The sequence below is a fragment of the Astatotilapia calliptera genome, chromosome 7, assembly GCF_964374335.1.
Source record: "Astatotilapia calliptera chromosome 7, fAstCal68.1, whole genome shotgun sequence".
In the NCBI taxonomy this organism is placed as follows: Eukaryota; Metazoa; Chordata; class Actinopteri; order Cichliformes; family Cichlidae; genus Astatotilapia; species Astatotilapia calliptera.
This window is the reverse complement of record NC_137428.1, coordinates 2,902,055-2,925,464: the sequence shown is the minus strand read 5'-3', so window position 1 is coordinate 2,925,464 and position 23,410 is coordinate 2,902,055. Positions and strand designations below refer to the sequence as shown.

Sequence of the window (23,410 nt, the reverse complement as noted above, 5' to 3'; positions counted from 1 at the left end):
GGAAGCAAAACTGAAAGCAAAGCACAAGGAATGGCTAACTATCAAAATAAAACAGGAAGTGAGAGAACACAGACAAGAATGAACTTAATACAGGAGGACTGACACAAGAGGACAGAACAGCGGGGAGAACTCAAGTCTGAATGAACTCGGAAACTAGTATCCGGCATAAATAAAGGAGGAAATACATGAAACAATATTGAAAAAGAAAAATATTTCAATAATCCAAACTCTGGGTAAGATGACCCAGGACCATGACAAATGATGACATATATGTCCTTTAAGTGGGTGTAACTGTAAGCAAAGACCTCAGCAGGCATGTTAGGATGAATCCAGGCAATTATTTTACAGCCTCACGTGGAGTCATGAGTCTGATTCATAATATGACTTAAAGCTGCATGCATAGAATCACCAGAAAATTCTAAAAGCTTCAGAAGTTTTGTTGACTTTGCCTCCAAATAACGTTTAAACGTTTTTATCCCTGCAAACTGTCGTTCTCACACACATGTGCACTGCGTAAACACATTACAGCTTCACTTAAGTACCCATCAAGACATGTACAGTATCCCTGTTCATCACACCAGATGAACCAATGCCACACTAGTTACAATTATAATAAATAGAAGTACATTTACCCATATCTTTGCTATGACAGTGAAAAGAAAGATGAATTCCACCACTCAGCTGGTCCTGGACGTGTGCTGGCTGCAGTATGATTGGCAGTGTTGGGACTAACGCGTTATTAAGTAACGCGTTACAGTAACTACGTTATTATTGTGGTAACGAGCACGGTAACTAGTTATTATGCCAAAATCAGGAACGCGTTAGTCGTTACTGGGATTTAGATAGGGTCGTTACTCGTTACTTCGTGTGGTGGCATCGCAGAGCTTCCACAGATTCAGTAACATTAGCAAGTGGTGGAGGCCAGCAGGTGGATGAGGGAAAGGGACGCAGAAGGAAAAGAGACCCGAGGCGGCCGCCGGTCCGAGTGTGAACTGAACTTCAGGTAAGAAGTTATGACCTGCAGTCTCTCTGGGTCAGATATGAACCAGGTTTAGGTGGAGTTTATTTTCGTTATTCTGACTTTTTCCGTACTGCGTGCTAGCTAGCATGACAGGGTTTCTATACAGCTGGGTGGGTGCTATGAAGTTAATGATGTTGAACTTTATTTTGTTCATAAGTTATTAGAGTTGCCAACCGTCCCGTCTGGTATTCAGAGAAAATATTACGCGTTTCTTATTGAGGTGAAAAGGAACAGTTTGTCCCGTAATTCAGCTACAATGGAAAAGGCACAAAGCTGGAGTTATTCTGTGTTTACGCTGCACAGCTGCCTCTTCTTCTCTCATCCTCTCACCCTCTCTCTCTCCTGTTTCTACTTCAATCATGAAACTGATCAATGATCAGCTGATCGGCTCTCTTGTTTGTTTATTGCCCACTTTGCGCCGAAAGAGGAAACCAGTCGCGCTAAACAACAGCAGCACGTTCAAGCTTGATCAGCTATTGAGAAACAGGTTTACCTTTTAGGTCACATGGATGAGTTGAAGGAAAGTTATGAACTGTTTCTGAGAGACAAATAACACCAGGATCCTTTTTTAGGTAGCTGACAGCTGGTAACTGTGCAGGTGCGGATCTAGCAAAGTGTTGCCAGGGGTCCATGTAGGGCATTAACGGGGAAAGGGGGGCACAAAGAAATACTTTTCTTTCTTATTCTCATTTAAAATGTCTCGCTTTTAAAAAATAATTATCTGAATCTTACAACAAACGATTGATAGATTGATGCATATATACCATCAGAACAGTGAACATCACTGTCACAACAGGGTTTATTTTCATTCAAAGGCTTTATGATTTTTCCTATAATGGTGGGCCGGTCTCTAGTCAAATTCCCCGGGCCAATTTTCTGTCCCAGTCCAGCCCTGTAAGCAGCTCATCTGCAGTCTGGTGTTACCTACATCTTCCTATTCAGAAGGCAGAATTTCAGAGTTCTGAGTACAATCGACAGCACCACGACTGCAGTTTTTGTGTTGGATGTAAAAGGCGCACATGACTCTGTGACGTAGGCTAGAATCATGGCAGCAGTCAATGACGGTCCAGGCGTGGGATTTCTCTCGTGGAAATGTGCACATTATTTTTTCCTTTCTATTGGTAGGTGGCACAGTGCACTGTGGCAAGTAAGCAAGCTAGAAGACTGCAAAGTTATGGAAGCAACACATTAACAAGAGAATTCGGAGTAAAACCAAAGTTACTTTGCCTAGTAACTAGTTACTTTGAAAGTAACGAGTAACTTGAAGTAACTGAGTTACTTTTGAGAGAAGTAACTAGTAATGTAACTAAGTTACTATTTTAAAGTAACTTACCCAACACTGATGATTGGTTATATTTAATCTGTTTGGCTCTTTTCCACCTTCAAAGTTTCCAAATTCTACTCAGGATTCCTCGAGTGCCAGGTTTGCTCCGTGTCTGCTTCCTGCATAATCCTCACCCTAAATATAGTCACGGCTTGTCCGACATGCTCGTTATTCCTTGTAGCTTGTTTACCTGTTGCTGATAGATGAGAAATCGTTGGAAATCGTGCAGGAGAACGGCCGAAGCATCCGGTTTGTCTGTGTTACTGCAGGACGGAGAAGAGAGGGAACACACATTCACACGATGCCGTCAGAGCATCCTTCATCAGATCGCTATTATTTACACGAGAGGAAACGGGATCTCACCCCAGAATGAAGGCGCAGGATTCTTTCTTGAACTCGTCAAGAATCTGAGAAAAAACAAACCCAGCATGAATGAAAGGGCTACAAAAACAAGAACCTGTGTCTGGTGATATTATGTGATGTCATTCATTCATACAAACCTCATTCTGCTCAAACATGAGAAGGTTATAAAATTTATGAAACTGCTCAAAGTCCAGGCGATCCTTCTTCGAGCCCACTTCCTGCGAAAGCAGAGCATGAAAACTGTGATCAAGCTGACGGGAGCAGCTGCAGACGACTGTTTTGTGTTCTGAGGGGGTTTAACTATGTTTTTAAAAATGCATCCGCAAAGTGGAAATACCTGGAACTTTTCTTTCAAAGTGCGAGAGCTCGGCGCCTTGTAGTTCATCAAAGGAAGCAGTGCCTTCAGTTCCTTCAAGGAGATGCTGGATATGAGACAAAAAACCCAGTGTGATCAGACTGGAAACCATTTATTATTACTGGTTATAGCATGTTCAGACACTGTCCTGTGTGCAGAAAAAAGCCCACTTAACATCAGGTATAGAACAGATTTTTTTACAAGTGTATGCAATGTGAAATTATTCTGAGATCCAGATTACATCCACAAGAAATTTTAAAGTTTCCAGGGTTGAAAGGCGCAGCATCAGTAACACAGGGTAGTACTATCTGTGACGCATTGCAGAGTAACAGAAGCTTGCATCGCTAAGTGCATTATGGGTAAACTTTAAAGGGTCGGATCAGCATGAACAGGTTTACCAGACTTATGTCCTGCCGTGATTTCAACTTTGTTCCAATTAATTTCTCATCCTGTTACATGATGAACACAGTCAAGTGCTGTTTATGTGTTCCATACAACAGTTTGGACATTCAGTCATTTCACGCTCTGAGCATGCAGGAGGGCGTGGACCACAGAGTCGCAGCAACTGAGCATGCTCTCTCCACAGTTTGTTGCTTCACTAACTCTTCAGCTCGAGACATCTAGCTACATGTTAAATATAGCCAGCTGGAATATTTAGCTTCTGTTCATTTTTAAAGAATCCATATTAAACACAGCAGGTGGCTGAAGGCAAACAGGCGCTAGTGCTGGTGGGACCAGAGATCGGGGCTGCAGCACACTGGTAAAACCACTGGATTTATTTTGTAAAAAAAAAAGAAATATTAGTAAGTATCATAAACTAAACAGTTAGTAGGTAATCTTTATATTCAGCATACCTGTTTGTCTTGGTCTGATTAACAGAATACATCTGCTTCCTCAGCCAGCTGGAGGGGCAATAACACAGAGAGAGCAATGATCAGAGCAGCACAGCCACAAATAACTATGGAAGTGTGTGTGTGTGTGTGTGTGTGTGTGTGTGTGTCCTGTTAAGTCATGGAAACACAGCTGGGTGTCTGTGTGTGTCTGTAGGTGTTTGCATGACTCATATTGTTAGGTGCATCCTAACAGTATGTATAATGTAACATTTGAAAGCAAAGACTTGATAAAAGTGTAGTTTATGTTTAGATCATGGAAAAACAAAGACCTCAAACAGTTCACATTTTTACTTTTAAAGCCCGCTTTGTTAAGTTAAGTGGGCCGAACATGTGAAACTTCACATTCTGTCGCTCTAAAGATGCTTGACTGCACATTTAAACCCTGAAATATCTTAATATAAGATAAAGAAGTGGAGCACCTCTCAGTTTTTCTACGTGATAAGGTTTCTGGTAGCTCACTGCCACAATGTGCTGTATTTGCAAAAATTATTTTCTTTTTTTTTTAAAACCACAATTTATATAGTAGACAGTGAAAAACAGGAACTTTCCTGTCATTTAAATGTTTATCTGTCACTTAAATACTTCGGTGTCAGATGAAATGGCTCGGGGGAGGTGTTTATCAGCAGGAAAAGCTGCAAAACATATAAAAATACAGTTAAAAGTCCAAAACTTTCTGCCATCTTTTACATTTTCCAAAGCTGTCTGGCAGGCTGGTCTTTTCCAGGCCAGTTCTGGCCCCCAGGCCACATGTTTGACACCGCTACCTTAGGGTAATGTTTTGCTTTAAATTCGAGGCAGCTATGGTTGGAGGACATCTTCACAGAATGAATAAATGTCAGTGTCTGAGGTGATGTAAACACTGCAGCGTGCACGGCTACCTCTCTATGAGCACCGGGGTTGGTGATGCCCGAGTCTCCTCCCTCAGCATTTCAAGTCCCACCAGCCATTTCTGCGCCTCATCCACAGAATCAGCTGCACAGTGAGAAAAAAAGACTCATTACTCAAAGATGTGTTCGTGAAAACACCAGTGGATTTGGTTATATTACATAGGTAACACCAAAACTACCGTTTACCCCTAAAACAAATTAGCCTGCACTGGGCACTTCCTGGAGCAACAGGTGCACTTATGCACTGAAAAGCTTCAAAAGAACTTAACAGCAAGCGTGGGAAATGAAAAGAAGATGCAAATACATCACGCAAATCCACTTGGCAACTACGAGTTTGTTGTGCAGCAGATACATATTTCTGATGCTACTAAATTCTGTTATAAACACTGCATGGAACATCCATAAAGCTTCACCTCCCAGACTGAGGGTGCTGAGAACAAACTGGGAGCCGTAAAAGATGGTGAAGCAGGTGCTCTCATCGCGCTTGTCCTTCCCATCTTTGAAGCGTTCAAAGTCCTTGGAGTTCCTTCCCGGACGGATCTCCCGGATCTCAGACAGGTCCACTGAAACGCAGCACACGTGTTTCTTTAAAGCAGCTACAGTTTTTAAAGGATGTGATTTAACTATACAACCATCATCATTCCCGAAGGAGACCTTTAATGCATATTTCCAAACTTAGACTTTATTCATAGACTTTACTAAAGTAGAAATGTTTGATTTGGACTAACACTGGGCCCCTCAGTTCATCCTCCCCTTTATCAAACCTACTACAAACAGGGGGTGGAGCTTATGTGCACATAGTATCTTGCTCAAGGATATTTGGCATGCAGACTGGGTTCGAACCACTAACTTTGCACTTAGTAGCTGACCACCTCAGTTACAGCCACCCCATTTACCAATTATATCGCACAAACAGGATAATTAACTCATCTTTTCCCCAGAGCCATGTGATGAGATATCAGGCCTCTGTGCACAGATATGATAAACTCGTTTTTTATTTCCTTTTTAAAGTGGAGTCACCCTGTGTTCAGCAGGTGACCCATATGCCATAAGGATTCGAGGCTATGTTCTGTGTCTTTCTCCACTGTCCCATCAAATAAAGGTTAAAATACCTCAAATGCATATACAAGAATAAAGTGAAATCACACAATCAAGGAGAAATTTAGACAAAACATGCACATTGTTTTATAAACTGGAGTATATGATGTATGGTTAACTTCCTTTTTTAGCCACAGTCATCTCTGAAGCTTCATGAAGCTGATATTCAAAACTACACAATGAGCAGTGAAGTGCAGGAGATAACAGGTACTGTTCTATGTGCTGTGGTACCTCTTATACACTAATGTGCCTCCTGGCTTTTTGAGGTGTGGTTTGATATTTGTTTTTATAGGGATGTTGTGATTAGTCATAGGGTCACAGAAAAGAAACAGAAATGAGGCAGTGACCAAAATGGTAACACTGTGGCTTTAAAATGCCCAAAACACTGGCGGACGTTACCGTGGTTACATACATCCGCTATATAGATACTAGGAAACGGGAAATAAGGTCACAGAGAAAGGAGTGTGGATGGTGTGGTTTAAAACATGTCACATCCTGCTTCAGATGAACCCATTTTTGAAAGTTGTGAACCAAACCTGACAGATTCTGAGCTGGAGCATCACGGTGTATGACAACAAGCCTTACAGAGGAAACAACAGTGGGACCCTCAGGTCGTACAACTGAGACTCAAATACTTACAGACGCCATCGGTCTTGTCCGCGGTACGTGTCCACGCCACCTGACGGGTCTCCATGATGACCTGCACAGTGAGGCGCTCTGCCTTCTGCCGAAACACCGTCATGACCACGCCCATCTCCAGGTCCCGCTTGATCACGATCTTCCTGTACTCAGTCATCTCGCCCTGCTGCCCCAAACGAGCCATCTCTGCAGCTGACACAGGGTGGGAGAAAGCCGAAGCGTGACGTTTGAATAATTAGGAAAACGTGGAAACATGAGTTTTTGCTGGCTGAGACTATTTTAAACAACAACTAACCCATCAGTCATCACAGGCACCTTGCAGCTGGTGCATACTAGAGTAAAATCCTCCCTGTTGTGACACATTTATGAATCCTGCAATAGCCTTTAAAGCAGAGCGTATGTTTTTCCCACAAACTCACCGAGAAACAAACCTCTCCTCCTGCTCCATAAATCATCCTTTACTCCAGAAGGCATCACTCAATCAATCCTGCCTTTATTTAAGTTACGAAATACGATGATGAGTGGGTTCCCCCCGGGTACTCCGGCTTCCTCCCACCGTCCAATACCTCCACTTTTTAAAGTTAATTGCATAATACAGTAAGCACAAGCTAAACAGAGATATTCACTGAATTTCAGCATTTTCCTTTCTTTATAACTCTTTTTAAACTGCTTTATGTTTGGACGTTGCCTCAACTCCACACTCGGACTGGTCCACAGCTTCACTGCACGCACAGAAACACAAAGACTGTTCCCGGTATCACACAGTCACAGCTTGAAGTTACAAAAACACCTTAAGTTATAACTTCCTTCTCTCAAAAAGAACAGTGAGAAAGTAGTGAGTGTGTATATAACCTGTAACCTGCAGTGTGGATGATTTGAACTGTAAAAAGAGTAAACAGTGAATGCAATGTTGTTTTTTAGTTATTGCCCCAGACCTCTGCACAATAGCTTACGTAAGGTGAAACCAGTGAACAGTGGAAAATATGAAGTCCAGTCTAATACTAGCAGCATTGGACTGGATTAGTATTGCAATGCTAGTAATGCAACTAGCATTGCAATAGTATTACTAGTACTGCAATGCTTCTTGATACTTTGGAATGATTATATGTTATATATCATATCTTATTCTCTCCAGTTAAGTTTTTCATCTATTATTACCTCAAGAAATGTATTTTCACTCAGTATCAACTTCATTCATTTGAATGTTAACATTTGTACTTAAACTGCTATTACCAAATAACACAGTTTAGTTTTATTCAAATTTAATGACAATGTGTTTTTGTAAAGAACTTCATTTATTTGGTTAGTTGTCCCAGATCATCACCAGAGCAGGAAATGTTTGTATCATCAGCAAAGAGTGACATTTGTAATACTTTGAACACTTTAAAGGTGTCCTTGATGTATAAGTTAAAGAATTATGGGCCCAAAACTGAGCCCTGGGGTACACCACAAGCAATGCCCATACATAAAGAGCAATAACCCTTTCATTTCACAAACTGCTTCCTGTCTCTTATATAATTCAGAACACAGTTTAAAACGACGCCTCTGGCACCATAAAGTTCCAGTTTTCTTATTAATATATCCTAATCTATAGGGTCAAATGTTTTTCTCAAGATTATGAACAACCCGGCCACATATTGATTTTTGTCTGTGGAATTTGTGATGTATTCTGTTGGATCTAATAGTGCCGATGATGTTGATCTTCTTCATCTGAAGCCGTACCCACTCTCGGTGAGTAGTTTATCTATACATTTTCCAGTCGGTTGTTAAACAGTTTTTCAAGTATTTTTGAGAACTGAGGTAAAGAGGCAGGCCTGTAGTTTGTGAATCGGTGTTTGTTGCCCGAGCTATAACTTTTTATTTTCATTCGTTCTGAAAATCGACTAGTTTGAAATGTAAGTAAATGGTTTTAAAATACCCTCAAAGAATATCAGTATCATTACAATCCAAGGATTTCTGATTTTCACATTTTTTGACAATTTAAAAAACTTTATTTTCATCGGCAGCTGTGAGAAATATTGAATAAGGATTTCTGTCTATCCTCTGCTGTCCCAGGATCAGTGATCGTTCTTGCTAAATTTGCTTCAGCAGTTACAAAGAAATGATTAAAGCTGTTTGCTACAACATCCATATTATATTCTTCATATTCATTGAAACACTGAAATACGTGGGATGGTTGTTTAGTCCAGCCCCATGTTTTATAACACTGTTCAGTATTTCCCATGATCTTTTAATATTATTTCTATTATTACCCAATTCCTTCTTACTATATTTAAGTATATTCATTAACTTATTTTTATATCTTTCATATCTAATTTCAGTATCTTTGGTTCTCTTTCTTAAGAAATCTCTGTATAGTGCATTTTTCCTTCTTTTGCAGACCTTTTGTTATCCGTGGACAGTCCGTATATTCATGTTTTCTACTATATTGCTTTATTGGACAGTTTGTATTATACAATAATGTAAATATTCTAAGCAATTCATCATAAGCACCATTCGCATCCTGTTTCTGAACACTTCATCCCAGTTCTGTTTCATTAAATCGTTTTTAAAGACATTTATTGTTTCCTTTGTTTTTACTCTTCTGTATTCCTTTAACAGGTTCATACAGTACAATTTTCTGTGAGCCATTTCTGTAAATGAACTTATTGTAAGTAAGTGTTTTTCAAAGTGATAATAAATGCAATTAAAAGATTAGTCTTTAGCAGGTATCATTTAATGTAAAGACAATAATAATGGACCCAGGATTGAACTCTGTGGAACCCCTCGGTTTAGGAGTGGCATGAAGGGGGTGCAAGGAAAACACAGCAGATCTGCAGGTAATGAGAATACTTGATAGGAAATAAAGACCCTCAATGACACAACACAAGAGCCTAAAAATAGTTTTGAACTACACAACGGTTTCACAAGGAGGCGAAACAGATATTTAGAGTCTATTCAGAATCCCTACTGATGTGTCCCTTCTTCAGACAAGAAATGTATGATGCTTTTTACTAACACATACGATTAAGAAAAAATAATAAATGCACATACTTGATCTGAAAACAGTGAATAAATGCACGTGTGGATTACTGCCCAGGACAACGAGCCATATAGTGTGAACTTTTACTTCTTATTCAGGTTGGGAGATGCAAAATGACCACAAAGATAGGAAGAGATGCAAATTGGCCATAAACAGATATAACACAACCAGTGAGAGTCACAAAACAACTACTAGGAGATGCAAAATATCTGCATGATACATAGCCGGTGAAGCAAAACGACTATAGCAACATGACCGTGTGGTTTGTGGTAGTTCTGCGTGTCTTACAGTCATCTGGCTGCTTTGGGAGACTTGCGATAGCCACATGTCGCTTCAGACCCTTCTGGCTGACACGGTGCTGACGACAAACAACAGAAATCACTCATTTACATCTCATCCCAGTTTTCAGACTTTATGGTTTCACTTGAATCCAGGTCACTGCACAGGAATGTCCATGTTCTGAGCCGTGTGACGACACGTTAATTCTTTCACTATATCTGGATTCTACTTTAGCCTGAAATGGGAAGCTGACCTCACCCACGTCTTTTCTGACGAGTGGGTCCACGTCCAAACTCCACATCTGGCACCATTTCTATTTTTGCTTTTTCATATCTTCATCTCATTTGCGGGGTGTGCTAACAGAAAGGCAGCAGAATACAAAAGGAAGTGGAAGTTGAGATCACACATGCTGCAACTCCGGTCAGTGTGTTGACATTTCAACCCATGTACATTATTACATAAGCACTCATGTCGCAAAGTGCAAAAAGCTGCAGTTTCTCTAGCTGCCTCTTGAGGCTGACTCCAAAGTGAGTCGGCCACAGATCCCCACAGTTAAATGCTTGGACTTGCAGCACAAATATGCATGTTTGCAGACTAGTATAAAAAACTGACCTCTGCCGAACATTTCCCCCTTCCTAACAACTGTGTTAAGTTAGGGAGAAGCTGCTTTGAGTGGCATGTGTGCTGGTCCAGGCAGCTGTAGCAGCTAGCGCGCCGCTAATTCCACTCCTGAAACTCGACTAGCAGGCATATGTGTACCTGTGTGTTGCACCTGTACGCCATTACACTCATCTAGTGTCTACTTCTAACTCAAAAAAAAGAAGGTCAAAGTGTAAACCCCAAGCCTCCAGAAATCACTGTGTGAAGATGCTGTGCCATCTTAAAAATACAGTCTATAAACTGTCCAAAATCTGTTCGCTTTCAATTTGATTCGATTTTCAATCACAATTATCTCAGTCCTGCATACCAAGGTTACGTCTTTCAGTTTTAACTCAAGACGCCTGCAGACGGACAGACAACATCTACATACCATTACCCTCAAAAGCTTTAAAATGACATTTCCATTTAAGAAGCAAACTACAATTAGAGTTTGCATGCCTGGGCTGCAGGCAGCATCACTGACACATCAGAGAAATCACCAAACTGGGAGGGTGTGGTCAGTATGAGAAGCATGAGGTTTGTTGGTGTGCATGACACAGTGCAAACTTAGACAAGCTTGAAAGCTTTTGTTTGTTATTCTTTTTTGTTGTTGTTATTGTCAGGCCAAACAATGTCTCCAAGCAACCTAATTTCACGGGAAAGCACGTAACAGACACGCCGGTCCAAGCAGCCCACCTGCAGGGGGAGATGATACATTTAAAGCCAAGAAATCGCTAGTGAACAAGGAAGGTATGAAATACATGCCAGGAACGATTAAGCTAGGTGGCTAATATGCATTTACATGTGTTAGTAAAGTCTGTTTAAACTCATTATTTTCATATCGGCTTAAAATAAAATATCTCCCTCTGCTGGTACTGCAGCTAACTGCAACCTACTGTAACGTCGACAGGCTTCGCTGTTACCAGTGTTGGGACTAACGCATTATTAAGTAACACGTTACAGTAACTACATTATTATTGTGGTAACGAGCACGGTAACTAGTTATTATGCCAAAACCAGGAACGCGTTAGTCGTTACTAGGATTTAGATGGGGTCGTTACTCGTTACTTCGTGTGGTGGCATCGCGGAGCTTCCACAGATTCAGTAACATTAGCAAGTGGTGGAGGCAGCAGGTGGATGAAGGAAAAGGGACGCAGAAGGAAAAGAGACCCGAGGCGGCCGCCGGTCCAAGTGTGAACTGAACTTCAGGTAAGAAGTTATGACCTGCAGTCTCTCTGGGTCAGATATGAACCAGGTTTAGGTGGAGTTTATTTTCGTTATTCTGACTTTTTCCGTACTGCGTGCTAGCTAGCATGACGGAGTTTCTATACAGCTGGGTGGGTGCTATGATGTTAATGATGTTGAACTTTATTTTGTTCATAAGTTATTAGAGTTGCCAACCGTCCCGTCTGGTATTCAGAGAAAATATTACGCGTTTCTTATTGAGGTGAAAAGGAACAGTTTGTCCCGTAATTCAGCTACAATGGAAAAGGCACAAAGCTGGAGTTATTCTGTGTCTTTGCTGCACAGCTGCCTCTTCTTCTCTCATCCTCTCACCCTCTCTCTCTCCTGTTTCTACTTCAATCATGAAACTGATCAATGATCAGCTGATCGGCTCTCTTGTTTGTTTATTGCCCACTTTGCGCCGAAAGAGGAAACCAGTCGCGCTAAACAACAGCAGCACGTTTAAGCTTGATCAGCTGTTGTTAGAATTTATTTAATATTAATTTCTAGTATCAGCTGATGTTTGCTGGAGCCACAGCTGTAAAGCTGCTGGTCATGATATGGTTTGGTTATCTGGTGAGAGGGAAACATGAAGATGAAACCAGGAGATGTCCTTACTGAATCATCAGAGCTGTGATGGAGAAACAGGTTTACCTTTTAGGTCACATGAATGAGTTGAAGGGAAGTTATGAACTGTTTCTGAGAGATAAATAACACCAGGATCCTTTTTTAGGTAGCTGACAGCTGGTAACTGTGCAGGTGCGGATCTAGTAAAGTGTTGCCAGGGGGCATGTAGGGCATTAACGGGGAGAGGGGGGCACAAAGAAATACTTTTCTTTCTTATTCTCATTTAAAATGTCTAGCTTTTAAAAAATAATTATCTGAATCTTACAACAAACGATTGATAGATTGATGCATATATACCATCAGAACAGTGTACATCACTGTCACAACAGTGTTTATTTTCATTCAAAGGCTTTATGATTTTTCCTATAATGGTGGGCCAGTCTCTAGTAAAAATGCCCGGGACGATTTTCTGTCCCAGTCCAGCCCTGTAAGCAGCTCATCTGCAGTCTGGTGTTACCTACATCTTCCTATTCAGAAGGCAGAATTTCCGAGTTCTGAGTACAATCGAAAGCACCACGACTGCAGTTTTTGTGTTGGATGTAAAAGGCGCACATGACTCTGTGACGTAGGCTAGAATCATGGCAGCAGTCAATGACGGTCCAGGCGTGGGATTTCTCTCGTGGAAATGTGCACATTATTTTTTCCTTTCTATTGGTAGGTGGCACAGTGCACTGTGGCAAGTAAGCAAGCTAGAAGACTGCAAAGTTATGGAAGCAACACATTAACAAGAGAATTCTGAGTAAAACCAAAGTTACTTTGCCTAGTAACGAGTTACTTTGAAAGTAACGAGTAACTTGAAGTAACTGAGTTACTTTTGAGAGAAGTAACTAGTAATGTAACTAAGTTACTATTTTAAAGTAACTTACCCAACACTGGCTGTTACACAGATGTTACAAAGATCCAGCAAACACCTACCAGGATGGTGCAGTAACATCTCCACTGTTGCCACAACTTTCACTGATGATGCTGACAAATGCCAAGTGAATGATGTTAGTTAATGATGTTAATCACCTAAAAGAAATAATTCCTCTAAAAATATCACAAAGTTTTTCTCTTATTTTTGTTTTCACGAAGGAAATAAAGCAAATTTATGACACGGGGGGATTTTCTGTCTTACTCTCACTGCAGAGGATGGGACATGCAGCTGTACGCTACTGAAACGGTTGGAGACACACAGGTGGAGACAGTTATGGTGGTGAGGCCTTTCGAGGATATTGTTGCTGGTGTAACAAAACTCAAAGTTGCAACAGCTAACTCTGAGCTAAAGAAGTCACTCTGAGGGAACGTAACAAGCTTGTTATTATGTAGCGGAGAAGCTATCAACTCACTATGCAATGAGGTGAAGTCAGTACACTGTGAGGTAAATGTGCTGTGAGGTAAATGTGCACTAGGACCAAGTACCCAAATGAAGGTGATGCAACAGTGCTCTAACAAGTTTCTCTCGGGAGCTAAAACTGCACCGTAAAAGAAAGGTTTTTAAGGCAGCAACCTTGTAATATGCAGCCCTGTGAAAAACTAATTACACCTCATGATTCAGCAAGAAGTAATTGTTTTCTGTATGACTTCATCAGTCTCACAGCTCTCTGGAGCTTTCAGTCAGGCTGAGGTCAGGACTCCACCACTGCAGCATTGCTGCATCCTGCTTTATTTGTCCAAAAGGACATATTTCCAGAAGTCTTCTGGTTTGTCCAGATGCAGCTTTGCAAACCTGACTGTCGTTTTTTCTTTAGAGTGTAGAGGCTTCCTCCTCCTGGCAACCCTTCTGAGAAAGCCGTACTTCAGTCCTTTTCTAATGGTCCTTTCATGAACTTTAACACTTAGCCTGCCAGCTGAGGCCTGTAGAGTCTCAGATGATTCAGTTTTTCACAGCACTGCACAGAGACTGTGAAAACCTTTCCACAAAAACGTAACACTTTGAAAGTTCCTTACACTGTGACTATCATGCACTTCAGCATAACATTGTTAATGTGTCTAATATTTTTGAGCTCTTTGAGTAGAAGTAGTTGTAACAATTGTTTGTCAGGGGTTGGGTGAAGAGAAGGAGAAAAAAAACAGAACAAATAAACCGCTTGGAGACTGAACATGCCTCCAACATGAAAGATTTCACTTTGAGCTGCGTAAACTTTGAGTTACCTCTTGTGAAGTGTGTCACAACACTGAATACAGTACATTAAGAAATGTTAGTGAAGAGTTACAGTCAAAACAGAGCATAGATTAAGAAGAAATGCCATTTTTATCTTTACATATGATTAAAAGTACGTCTGTATGTGTAAAAATCCAGGATGTGCTTTCCTGTGAATACGGCTGAAACATTAAACACTGAGCATTCTTCAGTGTTCTGAGGAAAGGTGAATAATTAACTGACATAATTACAGCACTATGCCCCTGCTTTTCCTACTGAAGTCCAGTGAGGGACAGTCCCTATTAAGGATCTTATTTACATTAACAAATTTCCTCATACTTATTAAGCACAAACTGAGGCCTTAGTCAGGTGAACATCCTGCACGACTGTATGGAAAACATTTCAGGAAGATTTGTGTTTATGTGAAATGAGGATGTGATGTTTCTTTCAGCCAAACCACCTTTGGTGCCAAAGGAATGCATTCATAGAAACACAAAGCTGCTATTTACACGGATACTTTGCATGTTTTTATATTTGGGTTGTATGACATGCTTCCATAGCCAGTGTATTGGCTAAAGAGGATGGTAGGCAGCTAAGCATTGTACTGCTGTGAATGGGGTCAGCAGGTCATGGGTGGGGTTTGGGATTGGTTAACCCAGCGGTCCCCAACCTTTTTTGTGCCACAGACCAGTTTATGTCCGACAATATTTTCAAAGAGAAATAAAACCAGTACTGGTACCAAAAAAAACCAAGATTTATTAATAACACACGGGAAAAGACTCAGGGAAACCAGGTTAATGATAAAAATGGTAAAATAAAGAAATAAATGAATAAATAAATGAATAAATAAATGAATAAATAACGCTAAAAAAACCCTGAAAACCATTCATTTCACACCCGAGCCTCAACTCTCGCGGCCCGGTACCGGTCCATGGCCTGGGGGTTGGGAACCGCTGGGTTAAGGTCCCCACCTTTTTATAGAATTTATACCTGTTTCAGAAATCTCTATAGAAAAGATTTAAATTTAAAAAAGCTATAATGCAACAATAGAGTCAGACTTTCTCTTCTTTATCACATTTAACTGTAATTTTGAGCTGAAAACAATATAAGTACATGTGAGGGAGGCCATCAGGCTGAAATACCAAAAATAAACCGGTTAGAAAGATATCAGAAACTGACCATATAAACAATCGGATTCATTCATAAACAGAAGGAATGCACCGACAGACTGAAAGACCAAAGACTAAACTAAAGTGGATGACAGGATTATTTCCATGGTTAAGGAAAAACTATTTCACAACATCTAACCAAGTCAGGAACACTCATGAGGAGGAAGGAGTATCGCTGTCATCAAGAGATGCCCAGGCTTTAAAAGAAGCAGATTAAACATCCAAACAAGCCTCTTTGAACTAACTAAACCGAGGTTAACCTGTTTTTACCGACATAACGACATGACAAAAGTATGAAGTAGGTAACGAACAGGTCATGGAGGCCGTGTTACTGGTGTTTACTGATGATGTGACTGCTCATGATGAACTGTGGACAGGACTGCACTCTGCTCAGATTCACACAAATGCTGCAAAACCGTGTGGACAGACTTCAAAGTTCAGATGGACAATGAGCCGAAAGCAACCTGTGCAACAGATGAAGCAAGAGAAGTCAGCCACAGCAAAAGCCTGGCAGAGCATCTCGGGGGGGAAACGGCATGTAGGGATGTCCACGGGCTCAGTTATGAACTGCTAATGATTTTCATCCATTTTTAAATTGAAAATGATGTTAGTAATTTACTTTTAAGCCTCTGAAAATGAGTGGCCAGTTAATGAGCCCTTGTATTTAAGACTTAAAGCTGAGCGTCTACACTTTCATCACATATCGATTGTTTGATTTAAAATCCACTGCGGTGGCGCGAAGAGGCAAAACTACAAAAACAACAAATCATGTATGTGTCCTTCGTGCAGTTTACGAGTGCAGCTTCTGGCTCCAAAAAGTAACAGAGCAGCAGCCAGAACAGCAACCGCCATGTCCCAAAACCTATATGTGGCTTTGTGTCGCTGTGCCCATCTTTTATATACAGTCTGTGGTTGTCTGTAAACTAGGCCACTGTGGCCTCAGCAACTCAGCAAGTTGCTGAGTTCAGCACGTGCACTGAAGAGGCTGAAGGATCCAGCTCATCCTCAGCAAAGACGTGTTGGTTAATATCAATATTTGCAGTGAGGTACCAGCTAAAGTCTAAAGCAACTTGTTTAAGATGCTGTGGAACAAAAGAATCATTTACGGGTGATTAACAGCAGATATACAGAGATGCATGTTACAGAAAGAGCATGAAGATTTGCACCTTGAAGATGACACATCAGCCTGAGGTGCTGGGTGAGGTGCAACACGCGCTACAGCTCTTTAAATCATACAGACGTCAAACTTCCTTTATGCTTTTTTCTTGTACTCCACAAAAGGATTGTTGTCTCTGTAACAGTTTCATTTTTGCCTGTGCAACGTTTCGCTTCAGAAGTGTCATTTAGAATCTAAAAAAGCTTCAGTCTATTTTCTTATTTGGTGTTTTTCTGCTCGTAGTTAGAGTGCAGTTTTGTTCTGACCGAGCTAACGCTGAGCCGTATGTATGTATGTATATAGAACAGCTGGTTGCTTAATGTGCCACACTCTCAAATCTAGCAGTTTTTTTTAACTTGGCTGCAGGCTGAGAAATGCCTCCTCTCACTTTCTAGCAGCAACACCTGCAGGCAGTGAATGCGCCGCAGCAGCAGAGGAAGGAGGACAGATGTCCGTGTCCGTCGGTCTTTCTAAGCTCTACACTCGGCGTTTTTACTGGATTGAATTATCCCCAACATGAACTGTATGGCTATTGTCTTAATATTTGGGTATTTATCACAAGTCAAATCATTTCTGCAGTATAGGACAACGTTATCTCACATCTTCCTCAAAACCCCACAGGCCTACGCAGAGGTGATGCATTCATAATTTGGCTGCATTACTGAGTCTGTGGCTCACTTTAATCCACTCACTTGTGCCATAAAAGAAAGTTAGAATAATGAGTCTGTTTACATGCAACCCAAATATGAATGAAAAGCACCAGAGAAACAAAAACCCCATTTAAACAGTAATGAAAACAACTTTAGCTACGCATCTTTTTAAGAAAAGAGTAGAACAAACTGACATCTTCAGCTTGTTTAGTCTGAGGACTAACAGTGCAGATCTAATGGCATTCGCTTCACTGCAGCAATATATATGAAACCTGATTTTAAAGAGCTGAAGCGGCAAAAACAAAAAAACTTAATTTCGACTCATTTATTCAAATAAGTTTAACTGTTGAAGCTTTACGATAAACACATGAAAGAGATTTGATATTATTATTATTTATCTCCTCACACAGTTGCTAAATTGTTTAGGGCTGTCGAACTCCAGGCCTCGAGGGCCGGTGTCCTGCAGGCTTTAGATCTCACCCTGTTTCAACACACCTGAATCAAATGATCAGTTCATTAGCAGACTTCTGGAGAACTTCAGGACATGTTGAGGAGGCAATTTAACCATTTAAATCAGCTGTGATGGATCAAGGACACATCTAAAACCCTCGAGGCCTGGAGTTGGACACCTGTGGTTTAGCCTCTTTTAGCTCATTGCTTCTTTAACAATTACACATATATGAACTTTGGATCAAACAGTTTTAAAATGCATTTAAAAAAGAAAAGAAAAAAACCCCACCAAATATGCAGAATGTTACTTTGCTCTTTTCTTTTTGCAAACATCTGCATAAATGATAATAAATATGTGACATCACGCTACCAGCTGATACGAGATTTAACAAATTATTTACAGTTTGTTCATTTTGGGGGCTTTTTTCTACATTAACGTCCTTAACGAGTTTGTAGTGCAGTTTGAACAGTTATTTACCTTATTGAATTACATTTTAATATTAAAAATTAAAAAGTGTATTTTTCTTTTCTAAAACTAAAAAAAGGAACTTTTTCAGTAATATTTCACATGTATTTAAATTGTTATATATTTGAACAGTAATAACCTGTTACTGTAAGGTGGATAACAAAGTCACAATAATAAATTAATCAGCTGTACTCAGTAAGTATCCCATGCTAACACGATCTGAAAACGTATCTCCATATTAAAGAGCTCCAAACAGCATTATTATCACTTTTAGATCATTCTTTTAACCTTGAAGAAGAGGTCAAAGGTCAAATATGACATGCTATGTTAAATCTTTTTATGGTGCTTCCTACATGTTGCTCTGTCCACGCAGTTTTGATCTTGTAAGGATCATAGTTTCTAATTTAAAAGGCTTTTTGTAAATTTTCCACCAATAAATCGTTGAGCGGGCCGTGAAGATCTCCATGGATGGAAGCCAAATTTTATCAGAAGTCATTCAAAACATTTCATGGACTTGCACGCACACGTGCGAACACTTTCAAGGACAGGACGTCGTCGGCGTGGGTAATCGGGGCAGACCGGGGGACTGAAGCCTGGCCTCTCTGTTCACGCAGAGAACAAATGGTAAGCGTTAAAAATTCTATTTTTCTTGCAGAAATCTTTTGCAGAGCCATTTCCTACGGCTGCCACACAGATTTGAACTTTTCAAACAGCAAAAAGTTTACTTTTTGACAAATTTAGCTACAACACTGAGATTAGTCAGTCTGCTTAAACTTTCCAGTTAACCTGATGAAACACTTTACATTATGTTGTAAGTACTGACTCAAGGCGGCTGTTTTACTGCTCATCACATATTTGGGAAATTATTTGGAATATCAAAAAAACTAAATATTCCAGTTAATTACTTGCTGCAGTATTTACAAACCGATTGCACACACTTACACGCACACAGTTCACAGGACGGTGTCAGTGAATAATAAGGATCAATATTAACCATTTAAGCAAACACCGCCGTAGTGAAGTAAAATGATTATTAGCAGCTGGAGCAGCGTGTTTCTGTGAACATCAACAGTGAGTTTAGATCCACGAGGTGGACGCGAACATTACTGTTGGTGTTTGTTTGCATTTCGCCATCTCCCTCCTGCCAGCCAACAATGTATTCATTCAACTTCAACAGACATCTACGGCCAAAGGCTGTGAGAAAAAAGGAACAAGAGAACAGGCTAGACCCGTTAGCCCCATCAATACGATCAAGAGGACGTGCATGAAAATGTTCTCCGCATATCTGCCCTTAAAAGAAGCAGCGATACAGATACGGTGACTCTGGGGTCTGTCGTTTAGTTTTAACGTCTCTGCAGGTGCTTTACTTTCACAGACGGCTGTGTTAGCGCTCCACAGAGCTACAGCTACGTCGTTGCATTGGTTTTTCAGTGAAATGAAAAGGACAAGGAAGGTTATGAGACTACGAGCTGTAGGTCACACGTCTGCTGAATGAAGGCAACGTGCAGCTATTTATGGTCCATTTGAGTCTTTTTCTGGTAATTTGGTGTCTCATTGTTTCTCATGGCAACCCAAACAGAAATCTTATTTTCAGTCCTTGAATTTCTTTAGAATTTGTTCATGTCTTGTTGAAGTCATTTGCCTCTCATAGAAGATGATTTGTGTCTCCATCTGGATATTTATACTATATTTATACAAAAATAGGCGCGCTATGAGCAAGAAGAATGAAAGACAAAAGACTCAAAAATGACCACAACGCATGCACAATGAACAAATAGCATAAAATACATAGCAACTCTGCACATAAGGACCCAAAAGAGAGACACGAAATGAGGAAAATATGACAAAAAAGACAAAAGAAGCAAAACTGCAGAGACACAGGACAGACAAAATCATTAGGAGGCAAAAAGACCCAAACGAAATACAAAAAGGGCAAAAGGTGACACAGTGTGGCAAAAAGGACTTCAAACCACAAAAGCAAGAGACACAAAATGACAAATGATACACAAAAAGAAACAGATGCAAAATGACCCTCAAAGAGCCAAAGAATGACCGTAGATGGACACAATAATTAAAGCAATACACAACAACCAAAAACAAAACAGACACAGTGTGAACTCAAACTGATCAAAAGCAATGCAAAGAGGAAGAAAAGGAACCAGGAAATTGAGAAACAATTTGAGACACAAGATGATGATCAAGATGCAAACTGAAGAGAAAATTATGTTTAGAGATTCCTGAATAAATGTGACAAATTTGTCTGTGATATACTTCACCTCTGCAGTCAACAGAATGGAAGAAAACTTCAGTTGCTCAGAAAATCCTTAAATTACAACTCCTCATACAAACGTTGGTGATCATAAAGGGGAATCTAGATGTCGCTGCTCATCTGGCTCACGATCCGTGTGTGAAGCACAAACAGAGAGTGATGCGTTCTTTAGGTTTGGTGAGAGAGAATGACAGAGACAAACCGGTGACCTCGTGTTAGACCCATTACATGAACACTGAATGCAAACTTGATTCAATTCTGACCCATATTGTAGGACAAATAACGATTCTTGTGAGTTTTGGACAGGTGGACGGCATCTGTGATGAGCTGAAAATGTGCAGTAGAACTCACATTCTGGGGTTTATTGTGTTTGTTTTTTATCTTTTCCCATGCAGGAAAGCCTTTATTCACATAACTCTGGACAAGATGGACATTTGAGTGCAACACCATCAGGGGTAAAATGGTCCCAGCACAACTGGGATTTACAGAAATACGTCTACATCTTGTCGCTGTGGACAAAGGGGCAGAGATACAGATCTGAGGGACAGCTACTAACGTGAGAAACTCGTGTTCGTGCTGTGCACTTGTTGGTCCTTCAGCTTCATCCCTGCCACAGAGAAGATAAATGTCACGACATACAGAGACCTTGGTGGTGTTGTGAAACTGAAAACAGTGGAAACTGTCCACCGTCTCTGCTTCTAACCATGCCTCTTTGATCTTTGTTGTTTTTTGTGCTTTTTTATCATTGTGGTAAAGTCTTCTATGGTCGTTCCCTTTCCTGTTTAACCTTTACAGCCAATCAGCGTTTAACGAAGGCAATGCTGCGCTGGCTTTTTGGAAGAGTGTGTGCAAGTATTTCCCGCAGCTTGCGTGCTGGTTGAATTCCTGTAATCCTTCACTCCACGTAGCCAAAGATCTCCAAAACAGTCTTTGTAAGGAGCTCCCTCTGCATCTACAGACCCCACAGGTTTGCCAGTAAAAGTCTGAGCACTGATTCTGAACAGTTCTCTGGTTTGAATTTGCACCGCCTCAGTGATGCTCTTAGCAAGTTCAGTCGCCCATGCCTGTGATCAGCCAACCACACCAAGCAGGGGCCATGTTGTCTGACACGAGTGCCTTGCACAGCTGGAAATTCAACATTTTTTTTTTCCATTTAAAATCAGAAATCGGCCCTAAATAGAATAAAACTTGTTTAGCAGCAGTGAACGTGCTGCTGAGGAAACATCTAATGCAGAAAACACAATCCTGTGCCAAAGACCTTTTCAGAAAAGAAAAAGCACACTGCTCCTGGTGTGGTGATGCCAGTATTGCCACACAGGCATGAAAAGACCTGAATTGTGAATTAGTTGTTTGAATGGTGAAGATGTAAAGCTTTGTGCCTTTCCACTGAGATCCAAAGACAGCAGAGTCACTGAATGTGGGAAACATAGACGCTATTACTCCAGTTTTAAAGATGGATTGCTAACTTGAGGAGGAAAAAAAACCAAAAGAATATTTTAGTTATTTGACAGTTTTTTAAGGACGTATTGTTCTCATAATGTGCTTTACTTAAAGATACTGACATTACGGGTTATGGTGCTGTGATTTTAATGGTCTGGCACACTTGAGAAAGAGGCATGAACTAAAATAACGTGCACACCCTGATTTAAATCAGGTCTTCTGCACAGATCACTTAAAATTGCCTAAAAATACAACCACATTATGAGATCATCTCATTACAGTTATTCATGCAAGACATTTTTAGCAGAGCAACTAATCTGCGACCTCTTAATATTCAATAACTAACCTTCCAGCAGTGAAACTGACGTAAAACGACCAGCAAAGACAAAAAGCACACAAATAACCCCAAACAAGGCAGGAGAAGAAGCAACAACAAGGAAATGCAATATCACACAAAAACGACTTTTATGGAATAGAACAAGTCTCACAAAAGTGGCGCAAAACTACAATAAAATGGCACAACAGCTACACAAAGCCCCACACTAAAGCCGCAGAGGGCCCCGTGTCTATTATCCTGACCAACACAGTGAAGTTTGAAGTATTGGAATTAAATATGGGTGAAACTCTTCCACGTGGACCCAACGGTTCACCTCAAAACTAGTTCCCCATAGAAGAAATGTAAAGTGCGCCGTGCGTGAAGGCTTTCGGAGGTACCGGTCCCGCTCTGACACGGAGTTGCCTCCACGCTGAGCCGCCTGGTCAGACACATCCTCTGCAGCCCCGCACACACTGCTGCAGCTGCCGCCAGCAAAAAGCGGATTTCCCCTCAGCCAGCTGAACTGTGTCACACCGCGGTCGCTAGAAAACTGACACCAAAAACAGAAAAGAAGGAAAAAAAATAAAGAAAAGTAAAGTGTCCGGCTTACCTTGTGAGTGAAATCGATTCCTTACAGCTCCCAAAGTCGCCGCTCGTTTGTTTTCTATCTAATCATGATTTGAGAGTTTTGAAGTGAAACAGGAGAGGATGTAGAGCGCTGACAAAAAGGCCACCCGCAAAACGGCCAGTTCCTCTATCCGCGTGTGTGTACAAGGAAGTAAAAGTTAACTTGCATTATAGCCCGCAAGTTATAAAAAAGTCCGGAAGCAAGGACGGTATCTATGCAAAGTACGAGAGGGCAGTGAGCTGCAGGATGAGCGCTTCTGATGCTCAGGCTTGTGTTTTCACATAAAAGTCGTAAAAGGTCGTTTATAACACGTTTCTCTGTGTGTTGGAGTCTTCTCACAGTCTCACGCGCTCATGTAAACACGCACACAGCT

At 40.8% G+C, this 23,410-nt stretch overlaps 1 protein-coding gene across 1 annotated transcript in view; it reads right to left on the bottom strand.

Annotated features, from left to right (window-relative positions):
• Positions 1–23,410, bottom strand: part of plcg2 (phospholipase C, gamma 2) — a 55,556-nt gene extending 32,146 nt beyond the window's left edge. Inside the window, exons 1-9 of the mRNA XM_026172483.2 lie at positions 23,020–23,410; positions 6,581–6,772; positions 5,257–5,406; positions 4,835–4,928; positions 3,918–3,965; positions 3,046–3,130; positions 2,846–2,926; positions 2,709–2,752; positions 2,536–2,608 (exon numbers count right to left, since the gene is read on the bottom strand). Coding sequence (XP_026028268.1) covers positions 2,536–2,608; positions 2,709–2,752; positions 2,846–2,926; positions 3,046–3,130; positions 3,918–3,965; positions 4,835–4,928; positions 5,257–5,406; positions 6,581–6,764 — 759 coding nt within the window. The 5' untranslated portion in view covers positions 6,765–6,772; positions 23,020–23,410. The remainder of the gene's footprint in view (positions 1–2,535; positions 2,609–2,708; positions 2,753–2,845; positions 2,927–3,045; positions 3,131–3,917; positions 3,966–4,834; positions 4,929–5,256; positions 5,407–6,580; positions 6,773–23,019) is intronic.